Source organism: Protomyctophum parallelum (assembly GCF_964188405.1).
Source record: "Protomyctophum parallelum genome assembly, chromosome: 18".
Lineage (NCBI taxonomy): Eukaryota > Metazoa > Chordata > Actinopteri > Myctophiformes > Myctophidae > Protomyctophum > Protomyctophum parallelum.
The window spans coordinates 15,027,840-15,046,808 of NC_139716.1; the positions used below are offsets into that span (position 1 = coordinate 15,027,840).

Sequence of the window (18,969 nt, forward strand, 5' to 3'; positions counted from 1 at the left end):
GTCTATCTCTCTCCCTGAGCCTTTAGTAAACAGATGAGATGAGAGAGTGCGGCCGTCTAGCTAGCCAACACCAACTCGGTACTCCTGATTACACTGCCCTCCACAGTGACACCCTGTGTAGACCTACGCTGAAAAGACTATCAGCGGAAGTTGCGGGATTTTAGCGGAAGTATCGCCCAAGGAAATGACGTTGATGCTTTACAAATCAGTTTACATTCTCCACAAATTAAACAAGTGTTGTGATTGGTCGGGAAAATATCGTATCCGGGGGAAATACATTTTGACATTTGAGGATACATCCGCCGATAGCTTCTCTGCCTTACGTTGTGACCAGGCTTTTCTTTTCGCAGATAAGTAAGCCTGGGACAGAGGCTACTCTACTCTTATCTAGTATACTATATCGGGGTCTTGAGCTCTACAGTTTGCCCTGGGTTACACCCTCTTATCTTAATCTAGTATACTATATCGAGGTCTTGAGCTCTACTGTCAGTTTGCCCTGGGTTGGCTCCCATATAAGAGTCCGTTTTCTTGCCTCTAGTCCCGGATGCCTGATGGCTGACGCAGTGCCCTGTCAGCTCATCCTTCTATCTCTAACGTTGTCTGTGACCCGTGGTAGGTCCCCGTAGACTCAGAGGACCACATTTCTGATGTGGTCCGTCTATGTGACAAGTAGTGCCCTTTGTAGTGTTCTTGTGTAGACTACTCCATCCAGGGCCCTTTACTGTTCCCGCTGTGAGGGTCCGTGTAAACAGAGGACCACATGTAAAGTTGTAAAAGGAAAATACATCTTCAGGTTGGGATACCAATTTCATGCAATCATCAGGAGAGAGAAGTCAGGATGAATAGATAACTCAGGATAAAGGTTTCCTGATTGGCTGAAATTGGCAACCCGTTGCAATACGTCACAGGGAGACCCCTGTTATACTGAACAACTCATAGTCTCTATACAAATGATTACTATAAGTATTACACAATAGTGCTAAACATTTCCAGGACTAAATTCGTGACAATAATTACGAGTCTAGTCTACATTCAGGAAACCAGGCATAGACGCATAAAGCTCTCTCTCTCTCTCTGTCTCTCTCTCCGCCTCCCATTTCCTGTCTCTCTCCGTTTCCATGGTTACTTGTTTGATTGTCTTCTTTGTTTCCGTGGTTACTTGATTGTTGGTCTTGGTCACGTCAGAGATGACGCTCGTCTTTTTTCCTTCCAGCCAATAAGTGACCATGTCCCCTTTCCCCTGTAGACAGACACACTGTTATTACAAGTAAGACGCGCAAACGCGTGAAGCGAACGCAGCTCGTGTGTGTGTGGTTGTGTGTGTGTGTGCTACAGCTGCGCCCTGTGTGTGTGTGTGTGTGTGTGTGTGTGTGTGTGTGTGTGTGCGTGCGTGCGTGCGTGCCACAGCTGCGCCCTCTGGTGGCGGGCCGGTGGTGTAACAGCGTGACACCACACAGCGTGACACACACACAGACACTCAGCCCCTGCTGTCATAGTAAGTGGCTCACTGCGTTCGCAATAAACCATACAATAACCTTCCCCCCGTAGAGTCTGACAGATTATTGTCTCATAAAATCACACTTGTGTGAAGTGAGGGGCACCCACTGTATTTATATCGGCCACATGATACCTTATGTCGTCACTTCGTGCCCTAAACAAACATTAAAGTCCATAGACTTGGCTGGAAAACTATTTACGTTATACAGTAAGTGCTCTAAACAGACATTGTAATATATCGTCCCTAAATGTGGCTGGCAAGTGTCTGTGTGTGTGTGTATGTGTGTGTGCGCGCGCGCGTGCGTGCGTGTGTGTGTGAGAGAGAGAGACCTTTACTTGTAGCATTCCTCTACATTCCAGTACATATCCTCCGATCTCCTCCAGCAGGTAGAATGCGCTGGAGCTGCACTGAATCTTCAGAGCTGACAAAACATAATCATTAGCCTTAATTAGCATTAGCATGTTCCATTTGGACCGCTGTTCATCGTACAGTATACCACGTATTGGTGAGGGGCGCTCCTATGTCCAGCTTTGAGGGTGTGTGTAAAAACACAAACCTTGAATGCCATTGATAATGAATGGCCAGTTTTGAGTGTTTGTGTAAACACAAACATTACGTAAAACACAAACATTGAAGACAAAATTGTGAATGGCCGGAATGAGATGATGTATGTTTGATGATGTATGATGATAAGAGAACCCTCAGCCTCACTTCACACGGGCGTGATTATATTGGGCTTCAAATAGTTGTTTAGGGTGAATAGCCATGAGGGAAGGGAATAATTGTTACTGCATGTAACCCTACTACAGGCTGGGGTCAGCAGGGAGTGCTGAGCGGGAGGAGTAGGAGGAAGGCTCTACATCTTCCTGTTGGGGACTCCTCAATGGCAGGTGAGGTGACTCAGTAAGCATAGACTGACAACACTCAAAAGTGTGTGCATGTGTGTGTGCGCGTGTGTGTTTACCTTGGCTGGTGGACTCCATGCGAGATGCTGTGTTCACCGTGTCTCCAAACAGACAGTACCGAGGCATCTTAGTACCCACCACACCGGCTACTACTGGACCTACACACACGCACGCACGCACGCACGCACACACGCACGCACGCACACACATGCACATGCGTGCAGGGAACCAGGCAGGCAAGCAAGCAGGCAGGAAGGGAGGCAGACAGGCAGGCACACAGGCAGATGTTGAGAATTAGAGCTTTGAGCAAAGGGATTAAAAAACATCACAATATACCAGTGTGAATTTGTGCTCTGATGTGTATACGGCCTACAGGTGAGTGCGTGCGTGGCTGCACGCCGCGTACCAGAGTGTATTCCAGCTCTGATGTGGAGCTGTGTGTGTGGTTTGTGTGTGTTATACCAGAGTGTATTCCAGCTCTGATGTGGAGCTGTGTGTGTGGTTTGTGTGTGTTATACCAGAGTGTATTCCAGCTCTGATGTGGAGCTGTGTGTGTGGTTTGTGTGTGTTATACCAGAGTGTATTCCAGCTCTGATGTGGAGCTGTGTGTGTGGTTTGTGTGTGTTATACCAGAGTGTATTCCAGCTCTGATGTGGAGCTGTGTGTGTGGTTTGTGTGTGTTATACCAGAGTGTATTCCAGCTCTGATGTGGAGCTGTGTGTGTGGTTTGTGTGTGTTATACCAGAGTGTATTCCAGCTCTGATGTGGAGCTGTGTGTGTGGTTTGTGTGTGTTATACCAGAGTGTATTCCAGCTCTGATGTGGAGCTGTGTGTGTGGTTTGTGTGTGTTATACCAGAGTGTATTCCAGCTCTGATGTGGAGCTGTGTTTGTGGTTTGTGTGTGTTATACCAGAGTGTATTCCAGCTCTGATGTGGAGCTGTGTGTGTGGTTTGTGTGTGTTATACCAGAGTGTATTCCAGCTCTGATGTGGAGCTGTGTTTGTGGTTTGTGTGTGTTATACCAGAGTGTATTCCAGCTCTGATGTGGAGCTGTGTGTGTGGTTTGTGTGTGTTATACCAGAGTGTATTCCAGCTCTGATGTGGAGCTGTGTGTGTGGTTTGTGTGTGTTATACCAGAGTGTACTCCAGCTCTGATGTGGAGCTGTGTGTGTGGTTTGTGTGTGTTATACCAGAGTGTATTCCAGCTCTGATGTGGAGCTGTGTGTGTGGTTTGTGTGTGTTATACCAGAGTGTATTCCAGCTCTGATGTGGAGCTGTGTGTGTGGTTTGTGTGTGTTATACCAGAGTGTATTCCAGCTCTGATGTGGAGCTGTGTGTGTGGTTTGTGTGGAATCCTGAAGGTTTTGCAGACAGAGATCAGGTCCAGAGCCATGGAGGCGATCTCTGACGCATGGAGGATGCCGTTCTCCAGGGGCACCCCCGACACCACCATGTCTGCAACGCACGCACGCACGCACGCACGCACGCACGCACGCACGCACGCACGCACGCACGCACGCACGCACGCACGCACGCACGCACACACACACACACACACACACACACACACACACACACACACACACACACACACACACACACACACACACACACACACACACACACACACACACACACACACACACACACACACACACACACACACACACACACACACACACACACAGTGCTGGAAAGTAAGTACACTTAAGTACAATGTTGAGGTATTTGTACTTTACTCGAGTATTTCTGATTTCCAGTACTTTTACTTCTAATCCGATACATATCAAAGGCAAATATTGTACTTTTACTCCACTTCAATTCTTTGAAAATGTTAGTTACAAGTTACTTAGATGGAACTTACTGTAGATTTGGGATTCATACTTCAAAACATTACCCACTTCAGCCTACACTTCGGCCATTTGACAATAGCCGATCTACAAGCTCACAATGTGTTGCGATGTGATGCATTGTGAGCCTGTAGATCTGCTATCTTCAAAAGATATGTATACATTTGAAAACTTTCTGCATAATGAGTACTTTCTACTTTTGGTACTATAAAGTACATGTTTATACCAGTACATTTACTCAAGTGCATTTAGAATTCCGGACTATTACTTGCAAAAGAGTATTTCTACATGGCAGTATTGATACTTTTACTTAAGTGAAAAATGTGAGTACTTTTTCCACAACTGACTATATTGTCAAGGACATCATTTGATAAGGACCAAGGATCAAGTTAAAAAACAAAACAAAACAAAAAAACATTTTAAAAGTGTTTTGCCGTAGTGTTTTTGCCGTAGAACACATCGATGCGTTGTGACGAGCGCGTGACTTACACGCGTCTCCGATGGTCTCCACTTTGTAGACGTCATAGTTGTCGATGATGTCGTCAAAGGTGGTGTACAGTTTGTTGAGGAAGTCGACCACCTGGTATGGAGTGCTGGTGCTGGACAGCTGTGTGAATCCCACGATGTCACTGTCACCAACAGAGACACTGTTACAACAGTGTTGATTTATCCACTAAAACTATGACGAAAAATTTAGAAAAAAATCACGGACGAAAAGAGAATAAAAACAAAAGCTGCACGGTGACTAAAACTAAGACAAAATATACTGACAATTCTGTCAACACATAAAAACGAGACTAACATTTTTGGGAGGGACTAGTGGAGAAGAGATCCAAGACAGTCATTTTATGTCTGTTACGATCAGGTGTTGCGCTCTGAAAATAGCAGATCTACAAGCTGAACTTACTTAGTAAATGGGCTATTTTCAGCATTACATGCAACCAAGTGTAAAACGAAATTCAGCCATTATGATGCCATCAAGAGCACCGTGTGTGTGTCCATGTGTGCATGTGTTTGTTAGCCTGGTTAATAAACCAGACCGAATCAGCCGTTGGCAAAAAAAATTGCCTACCGGCGGATTTCGGTCTGGCGAGGCTCAATTGTACGCCCATTTTCTACACACGAGAACGTGTGCGCCCAATAGGGACACGGTATGCAATATGGGCGGGCTTTGGTACAGTGACGTTCAATGCTTGAGACCTTTGACTGACAGTAGCTCTGACCAATTGTGTCAAAGAGAAAATGTTTCCCTGGAAATGAAATCCAAGCTGAGCCTCCCCAGACTAATATCCCGCGGATCCGTGCAATATTAGTCTGGTTTATTTTATTTTTTTAAAGATATTTTTTTGTGGCTTACGCCTTTATTGGTTTTTTTTAAGGGATAGAAAGTAGGCTGACAGGAAACGGGAGAGAGATGGGGGGATGACATGCGGTAAAGGCCGTGTCGGGTCCGGGAGTCGAACCCGCGGCACACCGCGACTGGATCACCAGTCCGGTGCCCAGACCGTTACGCTACGGCCTGGGCCTTAGTCTGGTTTATTAAGTGTTTGTGTGTGCGTGCGTGTTACCTGAAGAACACAGTTGCACTGACATAGCTCTGAGAGTGGGATGGTTTTCCTTGTCTGAGGTCATCAGCTACCTGCCTAGGGAGCATGCCTACAACACACACACACACACACACACACAACCAGTAAGACGCCCTGAGGGCGAGAAGCGACGGTCGCGCTGAAACAGCTTCTTAATAGGGGACAGTTAAAAAGCAGGAGTTAAACAATGAATGTACAGTGTTTGATGAGGTCAGATCAACATATGGAATCAATTCTGTATTGGCCATAGATGGAGCGTGTCACACAAGGCGTGACGGACGCGAGATGCAGGTTTTAATAGTAAACAGCGACCTACAGTCGCAATAAACACATTACGCACATTACACGCATGCATGCACAGACAGACAGACATCACTAATAATACAATACACGCAACACAGTTTGACAGTGGAGAGGGGGTTCCACTTCCCAGCTAAATGTTATGCATGCAGGCAGGCAGGCAGTTACTGTATAGCAGAGTGTCAGTCTTGTGTTTCTCGTGCATCAGGTCTTGTGTTCTCTCTGCGACCAACACCTCCAGATGTCTGCTGTACTTCTCCATCTGATGTGACACACCATATCAAACTCAGCAATCCAGCACTTAAACCACCATAATGACCATAAAACATTTGATTCTATGGGCTGTATTTTGCGTGTCTCAAGTACCAGGTCTTATTCCCTAACTTGAGCAAACTAAAGACCTGGAGGCGTGATCAATGCCATTTGGCTATTCTGAGTGTCCAAAGAGCATTGATCACGCCTCCAGGTCTTTAGTTTACTCAAGTTAGGGAATAAGACCTGGTACTTAAGAAACGCAAAATACAGCCCTGTGTCTTCATGAATCACCAGGATCCTCTAGTCTAGGCTTAAAATAATTGATATTTTCTCTATTGGATACATGAATGGAACGCAACACCTGTTTCTGCACCACGAAGGGAGGGTCTGCCCATTTTTGGCTGTGATTGGGTGAGACGGGCCGTCAGAGGCGGTAGGGAGCGCTCAGCTGTGTTCATTGTAGGAGGCTGGGTGAGGATTTACTATTCTGTGCGCAGCTGGGACGGGGCTGAGTCGGCTCAAGCGAACTTCGCAACGCTCGACGCGGAAACTCGCTCGTGCTCGGTGGTGTCTCTTGTGGCTCAAGTTTGCTTGAGACGGCTCAGTGGTGGAAATAACTGTAAGTACTGTACAATTTTTAGGTATTTGTACTTTACTTGAGTATTTCCATTTTCAAATACTTGAAATACTGCTTCTACTCCACTACATCTCAGAGGCAAATATTGTACTTTTACAATTATTTGAAAACTTTAGTTACTAGTTACTTTGTAGATTTTGATTAATATTATTACAAAACATGCATTAAACACTTCAGCCCTATATACATTTTGACCATTTGAAAATAGCAGATCTACAAGCTCACAATGCTTGTAGATCTCGATGTGATGTGACGCATTGTGAGCTTGTAGATCTGCTATTTTCAAAAGATTTTTATGAAATCTTTTCATGAATTGTTTTTTGGAAACTTGTGAAATGACTACTTTCTACTTTTGGTAGGCTGTGTTCATTTTGATACCAATACTTTTGTACTTTTACTCCAGTAGATTTAGATTTCCAGACTTTTACTTTTACAAAGTAGATATTGCAGTATTGATACTTTTACTTAAGTAAAAACGTTGAGTACTTTTTCCACCCCTGCAGAAAACTGTGTCGCACCTGGAACAATGGAAGGAGGTAGGGCCCGCACACCATTCTTTTGGTAAAGAATTACTTTATTGAATAAATAGACAGAGAACGTTTCGATCTTGACAGATCTTCGTCAGGTCAGTCTGGAACAATGCAAACAGAAAATGACCGCTACTGCTATGCTCTATGTCTATGAGCACCAACCACCAAGAATATGACGATACTGTATGTCGAGGTGAAAATGGCTGACCTTTAAACCTTTTACAGCATTAAAGTGAAACTTACTAGATTCATCATCATGTCAACTGGACTGACTTTATCTGGGTTGATTCTTTGAAGAAACTTCCTGATTTGTTCAAACGTAGGCCGGTGGATGGGGTTATGAGAACGGCATCGACGGATCAGCTATGGAAACGCACACGTGACAAAACACAATACCAGGTTTATGCAACTTACAGTCATTTTAAATATATGATACGTAGCTTAGAGTTAGTTCAGTCACTCAGTCAGACAGACAGGTACCTCTACGTATTCAGCTGGACAGGGACAGGTGCTGTCTGTCTTATTGGAGATGAGTTCAGGAAGTGGAGGACACCATGCAGCCTCTAGACTGCTGTCCTCTACCTGAAACACATCATTGATTGATTGATTGATTGATTGATTGACTAAATGCATATATACATGAGCATAATATTTGTACATCTATATACATCTACATAATAAAGTAAAGTAAATATAACTTACACCTATAAACTGAATGAATGAATGAATGAATGAATGAATGAATGAAAGAAAGCTTGAAACCACAGTGATGTTATTAGGGCTGCAGCTTTCGATTATTGTCTTTGTGATTATTCTATTCATAATTTTATTTTTTATTTATTTTATTAAGGATTCAATTAACCACTTAAGACCTATTTTTATTTTTATTAAATGATCGATTATTCTTCAGTAATCGATCAATTCTATGGACTGTTGCACCCCCGATGTTTATTATCAAATGTTAAAAGGACATAACCAATGAGTGTGACAATGTACTGACAGACAGGATGGTGAGCCAATCAGAGGAGACTTACAGGGACCGGGTCGTTGCGTGTGGCGATCTCCAGTAAGATTATGGAGAAACTGAAATACACATGCTGCAGTTAAAAGACTGTGGGCCCCATTCACTAAGCTGTTTATACCCATTAATACACACGTTGCAGTTAAAAGACTGTGGGCCCCATTCACTAAGCTGTTTATACCCATTAATACACATGCTGCAGTTAAAAGACTGTGGGCCCCATTCACTAAGCTGTTTATACCCATTAATACACACGTTGCAGTTAAAAGACTGTGGGCCCCATTCACTAAGCTGTTTATACCCATTAATACACACGTTGCAGTTAAAAGACTGTGGGCCCCATTCACTAAGCTGTTTATACCCATTAATGCACACGTTGCAGTTAAAAGACTGTGGGCCCCATTCACTAAGCTGTTTATACCCATTAATACACACGTTGCAGTTAAAAGACTGTGGGCCCCATTCACTAAGCTGTTTATACCCATTAATACACACGTTGCAGTTAAAAGACTGTGGGCCCCATTCACTAAGCTGTTTACACCCATTCTGTGGGTGTAAAGGAACTTAAGGAAGTTTCCAAACTTCCCACGTTAGTAGTCTAGATGAGGCATTCTAATGGTATACAATAGAGCAAACTTTGCTCCCATGTGTAAGTCTGCTTCCGAGAAGACTTGAGAAAGACAGACAAAAAAAGATTACTGAATCAGACTACTAACGTGAGAAGTTTGGAAAATTCCTTTCCACCCAACAAGTCGGTGTAAACAGCTTAGTGAATCGGGGCCTGTGTGTGTGTGTGTGTGCGTGCGTGCGTGCACCTGAACACGTCTCCGGCTAGTGTATGTTCGCTGTCATCATGGCTCTGACACTCGGGGGGCGTGTACACCTCCAGTAGTCTCTGCTGATAGGTCGACAGAAGCTCCGCCCCATCCTCCTTACGATAGGTCCTTAAGCCGTAATCTGATTTGACCAAAGATGCGCGGACGAAACTATCATGCAAAACTTTCATTCAAATTCAGAGCGAGTGAGTGTGTGCGCGCGCGGTGTCTGTGCACGTGTGACTGTGTGTGTGCGTGCACGTGTGACTGTGTGTGTGTGTGTGTTACCAGTTATCTTGCAGACCCAGCGGTCGTCCAGAACACAGTTGAGAGATTTGAGGCGTCCATGACAGATCTTGTGATGGTGGAGGAACGACATCCCTTTGGCCATGTCTGTGGCGAAGGAGAACCTACACACAGCGGTAGAAAAAAACAACAGATGTTTTACTTTAAGTAAAAGTATCAATACTGAAAAAGTCCGGAATTCAATATGCACTTGAGAGTAAAAGTACAAGTACTGGCATCAAAATGTACAAAAGTAAAAGAATGTCCCATTTCAAATGTACAAAAGTCTTGATAAGAACATTGTGGTGATTATAGATTAATAACATTCAAAGTGGGTGGAGCTATACCGCTGTGTGCGTGCTTGTGTTGCTTTAATTGTAGCCTACCTGAACCCCCAGTTAAGTGGAATCTCCTCGTTAAGCAGAACGTCGTTAAGACTCCCTTTGGGACAGTACTCGGTTACTATGGCAACGTTAGGAACCTCCACGCAACCTCCGAAGAACTTACACAAGTTAGGATGATCTAGTTCTCTGAGAGAGAGACAGAGAGAGATAGAGAGAGAGAGAGAGAGAGGGGGGGGGGGGCATAGATAGATGGAGAAACCTTTGAGGAACAAAATAACCTGCATTCCATATACTTCATACACTACACTTTTTATTGGTTCAATATTAGAAAACAAATTTACAAAAAAAACATCTGCTGATAAAACGTAATTAAGGTGCTGGAGTCATAAAGGGATAATGAACAAATAAAATAAAGTGTATTTATTTTGCAAGCCTGCAGAAGGTTAGTAGACCGAAAGCTTGCAAAACTCTTAATGTTTACTTTGTATTGCTTTTACTTTGGAAAAGGTTTCTGCTGTGTGTGCGTGCGTGCGTGCATGTGTGTGTTACCTGACTTGCTTAACTTCTTCTCTGATGGTTTTAGACAAAGAAAATGTTTTTGTCTGGATTTTCTTCAGCGCGACAGTCCTCCCATCACTGTAACACACACACACACACACACACACACACACACACACACACACACACACACACACACACACACACAGTTGATTTATTTTGTTGTACATTAAGCACAAGCACACAAACCTGCAGCACTTTAACCACTCAATTATTTAGTTTATTCTAGTATTAAAATAATGTAAGAATGTTAGCCATTATTCCATACTTTGGCTATTCAGATATAGCAGATATACAAGCTCATAGAGCGCCACTTCGTTCGTCACCATGAGCTTGCACATCTGCTATTTAAAGAAAATAACAAATTGTGAAATAAATGGTCTTTTGGATTTAAGAGACATTTTGTGGAATCGGCCTCAGGTCTTCATAATGGGTCTTAATCATTCTTCATCAAACATTGATTTTTGTGTGTTTCCTATTGGTCGTGGGCGTGGACAAAGAGCCAGGTCATATGAGTGACATCCCGGAGGCTCATCCGGGATGGAGTGTGGAAGTCTGTGGCGATGTGTGAGGCAGGCAGGCAGACAGACTCACTATATCCCAGTGTGTGTGAAGACTGCAGCCTTGCGGTTGGCGTGGTGCGTGTTTGTGCAGGAACTGAGAGCGGTCACACAGCTGGCGTTACTGTCACTGTTGGCCACGCCCACAGGGACACTAATGACACTGCCCATGGTCACACGGGACTGGTCTGCAGAAATAGAGAGACAAAGAGACTTCATACAGTGTGTGTGTGTGTGTGTGTGTGTGTGTGTGTGTGTGTGTGTGTTCTATATGCATGTGTGTCTTTCAGTGTGTGCGTGGGTGCGACAGTGTGCATGTGTGTGTCACCTTGTTTAATGAGAGTAAAATCTATGATCCAACTTTCATCCCACAGCAGCTTCTGTTTCTGATACCGGAACACCTGAACGACAAACACGTGGCAATTTGTCATGTATGTACACAGTGTAAAGGTCAGAATATAAATGTCATGACCAAGTAAACAGACACAAATAAAGGAATAAAGAAAACAAATAAGTTATTCAAAGTGGCTAGGATAGCAGACGTCACACCTATAGCATCCGTCTACGCAACATGCTATCATGGGTATCAATCTGCAATGTAGAATGACCAAAGTAGTGTAAATCAAAAACCACAAGATGCAAGTCTGAAAGGCTCAGATGCAACTTCTCATTTGCATGTTTTGGCATGTTCCTCAGAGCAGATTAAAAACGTTTTAAAAGTATCTGTACAACGATTTGATACGATCAGGAGAGATCGCTCATACAGGAAGAAACTATAGAAATATGATCCTGACTTGAAAAGCAAGATTCTGTTTATTAGCGGGAGAGACGAGGAGAGCCCTGTTACTGAACAAACACTGTGTGTGTGTGTGTGTGTGTGTGTGTGTGTGTGTGTGTGTGTGTGTGTGTGTGTGTGTGTGTGTGTGTGTGTGTGTGTGTGTGTGTGTGTGTGCGTGTGTGTGTGTGTGTGCGTGCGTGTGTGTGTGTGTGCGTGCGTGTGTGAGCGTGTGTGTGTGTGTGTGTGCTCATACCACAGCAGTGACAATGAAGCAGAGCAGCACCAGGGTGACAGGCAGGCTAATAGCTAGCCTGCTACTGAGGGTCAAAGGGCATTCACCACAGTCTGCTGGACATGTGGAACAGCCCTCGTCCTCCTCACACACCTCATCACCACACACTGACAGAGAGAGAGAGAGATACAGTATATAGAGCCCTATATCTTGTGCCACCCCTTATCCCTTATCCCTAAACTTATTTGCCATTTTTTACTATTTTAAAACATTTTAAAACAGTACAAATAGCTGATCTACAAGCTGACAACGTGTCGATGTAGATTGGCTAGTTGAAATATTTTTAAATAAGGTAAGGGTTGGCGCAAGATGGAGCCCTTACTCTATATGCAAAAAATGTTTCATGTAAAGGAGGCTATGCACACAGACTAACTCTTCCTATACTTCCTGGCCCATTCCGTTCCTTCACAGGTGTTACTGATGGTACATACAGGTACTAATATGAAGGCTCTGTTCCATTCTGGTCATGTTGGCTCAGTGGAAACACTCTGTTACACCAGTGGGACTCTCTCAGCCAGTGGTCCCCGGACAGCCGGACCACTGGTTGAAAACCATATAGAGTCCAGCATGTCCTTCTCTTGGTTATAACTCTTGGCTTTCTCTAAGTAATGTTTTCTACTTGGCTCCTGCTGGAGTCGCACAGCAAAAATAGGCAATCTTCAAGCTCACAGCAAAATTTTAATTTGGTCCTCACTCCTTGGGGATTTGTTTTTGTCACTGTATATTTGCACATACGAGAAATGTGTTCTCTTCTCTTACCCATTCTATCTATAGTCTTGCGTGGCCAGACTAAATGCTTCCGGTCATAACCGTCATACAGTCTGGAGCAACGGATGCTCATGAACAAGCGATCCCCACTTCTGTTCCCTCTTTACAGTCGTGCAAATGTAACCTAATATTAATCAGAAATAATTAAAGGATATAGACTATAAGATTGCTGATTAGCAGAAATGGAAATAAAAATGAATGTAAAATACATTCATGTTTAATGTTTAAAAGATTTCTTTGTGGAACGGAAATGACGAACAGATGTCAGCGTCTGTGTGCAGTGTAGTTTGGGTTCCAGACTATTTAACATTCAGACTAACTACCAGGAGCAATGAGCACTGATGCTGCGTTCACGCGGGGAGATGCCCTTTGCATCTTTGCGTCTGCCCGTGTGAACGCAGCATGAGCGCCTGGGAGACATGGAGGCTAGCAGCAGCTCTGATTGGTCTGCTTTTGTGAAGACACAGAGACATACAGACTTAAATTACGCACGCACGCACGCACGCACACACGCACGCACACACACGCACACACACACACACACACACACACGCACACACACACACACACACCTATAGCAGGCAGGACAGCAGACTTGGCCTCCAGTGCCACCTGCATGAGTCCAACTCTGATGTGGGCGATGAGAGACGTCGGTCCAGGATGAACCAAGTGCACCTAAATACACACACGCACACATGCACGTCGCACACACGCATATACGCACACGCACGCATGCATGCAAGCACGCATGCACGCACACACGCAGGCACGCACGCACGTCACACGCACGCACGTCACACACACGCAGGCACGCACGCACGTCACACACACGCATGCACGCACGCACGCATGCACGCAGTATGCACACACGCATGCACATACGCACATGTTAAAATATATACTGATGGTGACCACAATGCCTCATCAATGCATGTGTGTGCGCATGTGTGTGTGTGTGTGTGTGTGTGTGTGCGTGCGCGTGTGCCTATGTGTGCGCGTGTGTATGTGCGTGTACCTTAGCGGTCCAGTTGGTCTGTGTGATCTGTCCAGCAGTAGAGATGGTGTGAGTGAAGATGTTCCCATCATGTGGGATCCAGGGACCACAAATACGCTCTGTATTCTAGACAGACAGACAGACAGACAGACAGACAGACAGACAGACAGACAGACAGACAGACAGACAGAGACAGACTTCCTCTGAATCTTTTGTGCCATTTTTCCCCCCTCTCATCTTACACCAACATGTATCAATTGTGATACATTGTAATTTTACTCGGATTGCAGCATTCCCTGGTGTACACAGTTATTAGTAAATGTTGTGTGTGTGTGTGTGTGTGTGTGTGTGTGTGTGTGCGTGCGTGCGTGCGTGTACAGTACCATGTATCCCAGAGGACAGGAGTGTACGTTTGCGTGGTGAATGCAACAGTTGTTCTCATCCGCGTCTCTCCAGTTAGACGGACATTCATGACGCTCACAGAACACTCTGGCTGAAACACCGTCTACTATCGAACTACACACACACACACACACACACACACACACACACACACACACACACACACACACACACACACACTGCAATTATTTTTGCATTACAGTATTGATACTTCTTTCGACCACCGTTTGATTTGTTTGTATATATTGATTGATTGATTGATTGATTGATTGATTGATTGAGTGATTGAGTGACCGTACGTACGTGTGAGTGAAGATGTGATGATCCACAGCCCACTGGTAGAATGAGTCCTGAGCTGTCACTGAATAAACCACCAGGAACACCTCTCCACTCTTCACTGTCTCTGGAGGCCTGACCACCCAGGACATCTCTAGACCTGAGAGAGACAGAGAGAGAGAGAGAGAGAGAGAGAGAGACAGAGACAGAGACAGAGACAGAGACAGAGACTTGATTTTAAAGAGTCTGTGAAGCCTGCACCACTAGGCTAAACAGCAGGGCAACTGGGTTGAACTGAGTTTGACGCGTGCAGTGATTAATTCAATGTCCAGAGAGTTGTGTTACTTTCGGATATGTCAATCCATTTATTGATATCCACTTTCTTTCAGCAGTAGTATCACACTGACAGGTAGGCCTAATGAGTGTTTCTATGACAACCACCCACCATTCTGACTGACTGATAGCCATGACGTCATCGTAATGAAGGACACGTTAACTTCATAATTAATTAGTTTAAATAAACAAAACAAAATAAACTAAGAGCATTTTGGCTCCAACACACCGGCCCCTAATTGGGAATGGCAGGAGCAATTCAATTCAAACTAGAAAAAGTGCCCTTCTGGGCACAGGTCTCCACCAGGTTATCCACAGATCCGTGCAGTTAGAGGTAAAAACACTTTTCGGCCAGTTATAGCGCCACCTTGAGGCTGAGTTGAAATTGTTCATGTGGCATTTCGTCCTCGGCCTAGTGGGAATGTGCGTGCACAATTTCACGGAAATCACGCGATGTGTTCATGATTTGCAGCATTTTGTTTGAAACTGAGCACTCCTGTGAACTTTGGAAGCCAATCTTAACCAATCAGGATGGAGTCTGAGAAATCTGAAAGACCCGTTTCGTTGAATGGCTCTAGAGAGACTGTGTAGTAATTTGCGTGATGTTTGGACAAAATCTGTAGGTGTACTGTGAAAAAACTTGTTTTGCACAAAGCGGCCTCCTGGTGGCGCTATAACAGGCCGTTCTGGAAAGTTTGGGGCAGAGGTTCATCGTTGGCATCCAGGGAGTGTGTGTGCAAAATTTGGCATCGACCGGGTTAACGGTGGCCGAGATTAGCTGTTCACGGACACACGGACGGACGGACGGACAGACACACGGACGGACGAAGTGCAAAACATACTCTCCCCACATGCCTTCGGCCTGGTGGAGACAATAAAAACAAAATGGAGCCAATAATTCATACAAACCTCAAAACCAATCCTCTTTTAGAGGTTTAAGTATCTGCTTCGTGGATCAAACAAAGTTTGGTTACGGGTCTGTCCAGTGTGCTGGTTTTGGGTTTGACCCGTGCAGAACGCACTAATCTGGCCACTCATCCTCTGGTGTCTCAGGGCCTTCAATCCACCTTCTGTTTCTTGAGCTTTGCCATCTTTTCTTTCTCTTTCTTTGGCTCTGCCATTTTTCTCTCTTTCTTCTTTTGACGGTCAGCAAATCATCCACCTTTACTCCTCTTGAGGCTTTGTCGGCAGGATTCTCGGTGGTGTGAATGTGCCTCCACTGTGTGACATCAGACGTTTCTGCTCTGAGCATGGTGTCAACACCAACAGCAAGAACAGCTGCAGTGAGCTCCAAACGTGGAATGGTGACATGCTTCACTCTGGCTTTACCATGCATGAAAGAGACATGAGACATGTTGCTGTTGTTCCATATCTTCAGATAGGTCACAGTGCCATATCCACTTTCACTGGCATTGAACAGCGAAATGATGTAATTGCCCAAGGGTGGACTCTCCAAAATCTGCCAGTTTGAGAGGCACCTTTCAACTTCAAATGCCCTCACTCTTTCCAGTTCTCCCAACCACCTTGTCCACTGCTGTTGGGTAATTGGGTGAATCTCATCGTCCCATCCATAGTTCCTCCTATACACATATCTTGCAGTATGAGCTTGGCTGGAAGAGTGAGTGGGGCAAGAAAACCCAACGGGTCGTAGATAGAGCTGACCATGGATAAAATCCAGTGGCGTGCACAGATAGACACTAGGGGGTGCTAGAGCAATTTTGCTCTTAAAACAAAAAGAAAAAAAAGGTTTTTTTTTTTTCTTAATTTGTAGTGTGTGGACCATGGTGACATTGATAAAATCTTGATAAAAAAACGCTTCTACTATATTATTTAGGCCCCCACACAATCTAAAGCTATGTGTTTCTATGTCAGTGGTTCTTCGATTAAAGAAAAATAGCAGACCTACAAGCTCGTAGCGCGCCACTCGGTGGCGCGCTATGAGCTTGTAGATCTGCTATTTTTCAATAGCTATAAAGCACCAAAATGGGTTCCCACCCCAAAATGCGCTGCACAAGGTGCCCTTTTTTTTCTTCACTTGAGCACCTGCCCCTCTAAATGTCTGTGCACGCCACTGATAAAATCCCACGTCGAGTGTGAGGCTGTTCTTTGAGTGCTAATTTGAACTTGAAAGTGTCCGTCTCGACACACCACTGAAGTCCAAGGGCTCTCTCAACTGGCAGTTGGTCTCGGTCCAAATCCAATTCCTTCAGATTCTTGGATCTTTCTTCCTCTGGAATGGAGCACTCCACGATCGTTGCTAATCCATTTTGTCAAATGGAAGCCTCCTTTTTGACACACATCTGTCAAATCCTTGACCATTTGAACCGTCTCCTCGTCTGATGGACGACTGTCTTAAGACAGTCGTCCATGTAGAAGTTTATTTTGACCGTGTCAATTACATCAGCAGGGAAACTGTTGTGGTCGTCTTCTGCCGTCTTTCTGAGTGCATAGCAAGCACAGCTAGGAGAAGACACTGCCCCGAACAGATGCACAGTCCATCCTATACTCCACTCGTTCTTGGGCTACGTCGCCGCCAGGCCACCACAAGAACCGAAGAAAGTCTCTATCCTTCTGTGCCACATTGACTTGATGGAACATCGCTTTAACGTCAGTCATTAAAGCTACAGGCTCTTGCCGGAACTGTGAGAGGACTCCTAACAGAGTGCTGGTGAGGTATGGGCCTTGTAGAAGCTCCTTGTTGAGAGATTGTCCTCTGTACTCCGCTCCACAGTCAAATACCACACGCAGTGTTCCTTTCTTGGGATGATACACTCCATGGTGTGGAATGTACCACACTTTTCCATCTGAACGTTCCACTTCATGTTCCGGTACAAGTTCAGCATTATCCTTCGCTGATTACATCGTCCAGAAAGTTGGTGTACTCTCTGTGGAACTTTTCATCTCTCCCAAACCTCCTCTTCAATCCAAGTATGCGTTGCCTAGCAACACACTGATTGTTGGGTAGAGAGATTTCTTTCTTCTTAAAGGGAAGCTCCAAGGTGTAATGTCCATTTTGAAGCTTGCAAGAATTAAGCACTGCCAGGTGATACAGACCATTACATAACCTCGACTACATGCCTAAATTAAATACGAGAGAGAGAGAGAGAGAGAGAGAGAGAGAGAGAGAGAGAGAGAGAGAGAGAGAGAGGAAAACACCTGAAATCCTCAGACAAACAGACGGATAAATAGATGACGGACAGGTATAGATGGATGGATGGTAAATGGTGCATTTATATGGACAGACAGACAGACAGACAGACAGACAGACAGACAGACAGACAGACAGACAGACAGACAGACAGACAGACAGGTACCTCCACAGTTGATCATGTTCTGGTCATCAGGGTCTTCCAGAGGCCAGCAGTCAAACTCACTGTTGTCCAGATCATGCCAGCAGGACACACACACTAGCTGCACGCACGCACGCGCACACACACACACACACACACACGCACACACGCACACACGCACACACACGCATTGAGAGCTTGTAGTGTACAGTGACGAACACAACTAGGTATGCATATAACATAGCAAAATATCTGATCCTTACGTGAATATTTTCCAAATCACTCCACAAAACAACCAGGAAAATTGTCCTCACAAATGTCTGTTTCTCAAATTCTACTATAGGCTAATATGGCAACACTTGGCCCTTTAAAAACGACATGAATGCAATCAAGTTTAACATTTCTTACCGTGGAAATAAAAAACAGTTTGAGCAGTTTGTCCATCTGGACGCTTGGCTGAGATTCCTTCCACACTGTAGACTGACTGATTCAATACTGAGAGAGAGAGCGAGAGAGAGAGAGAGAGAGAGAGAGAGAGAGAGAGAGGACAGAGAGAGAGAGAGAGAGAGAGAAAACTGTCACTATGACACAATAATGTGTATAATCACAATTATTTTATATAATCACAATTATTATTTGTGTCAATAGTCATCATTACCGTACATGTTCAAAAATGTTTTCATATATTTTCA

At 44.6% G+C, this 18,969-nt stretch overlaps 1 protein-coding gene across 1 annotated transcript; it reads right to left on the reverse strand.

The window, feature by feature from the left end:
- Positions 1–718: 718 nt before the first annotated feature.
- LOC310875978 (atrial natriuretic peptide receptor 1) lies at positions 719–18,762 on the reverse strand (the record flags this gene model as incomplete). The annotated part of the gene is made up of 24 exons (XM_083789427.1): positions 18,686–18,762; positions 18,302–18,398; positions 14,682–14,814; positions 14,360–14,492; positions 13,998–14,102; positions 13,555–13,657; positions 12,176–12,321; positions 11,473–11,545; positions 11,179–11,332; positions 10,576–10,662; positions 10,069–10,212; positions 9,686–9,807; positions 9,398–9,539; positions 8,596–8,644; positions 8,042–8,143; positions 7,805–7,924; positions 6,308–6,401; positions 5,822–5,909; positions 4,743–4,882; positions 3,706–3,858; positions 2,463–2,561; positions 1,828–1,919; positions 1,127–1,240; positions 719–730 (listed from the first exon to the last, which is right to left on the reverse strand). The coding sequence occupies exons 1-24, from the start codon at positions 18,719–18,721 to the stop codon at positions 719–721; spliced, it is 2,538 nt and encodes an 845-aa protein (XP_083645553.1). The 5' UTR covers positions 18,722–18,762.
- Positions 18,763–18,969: the final 207 nt, after the last annotated feature.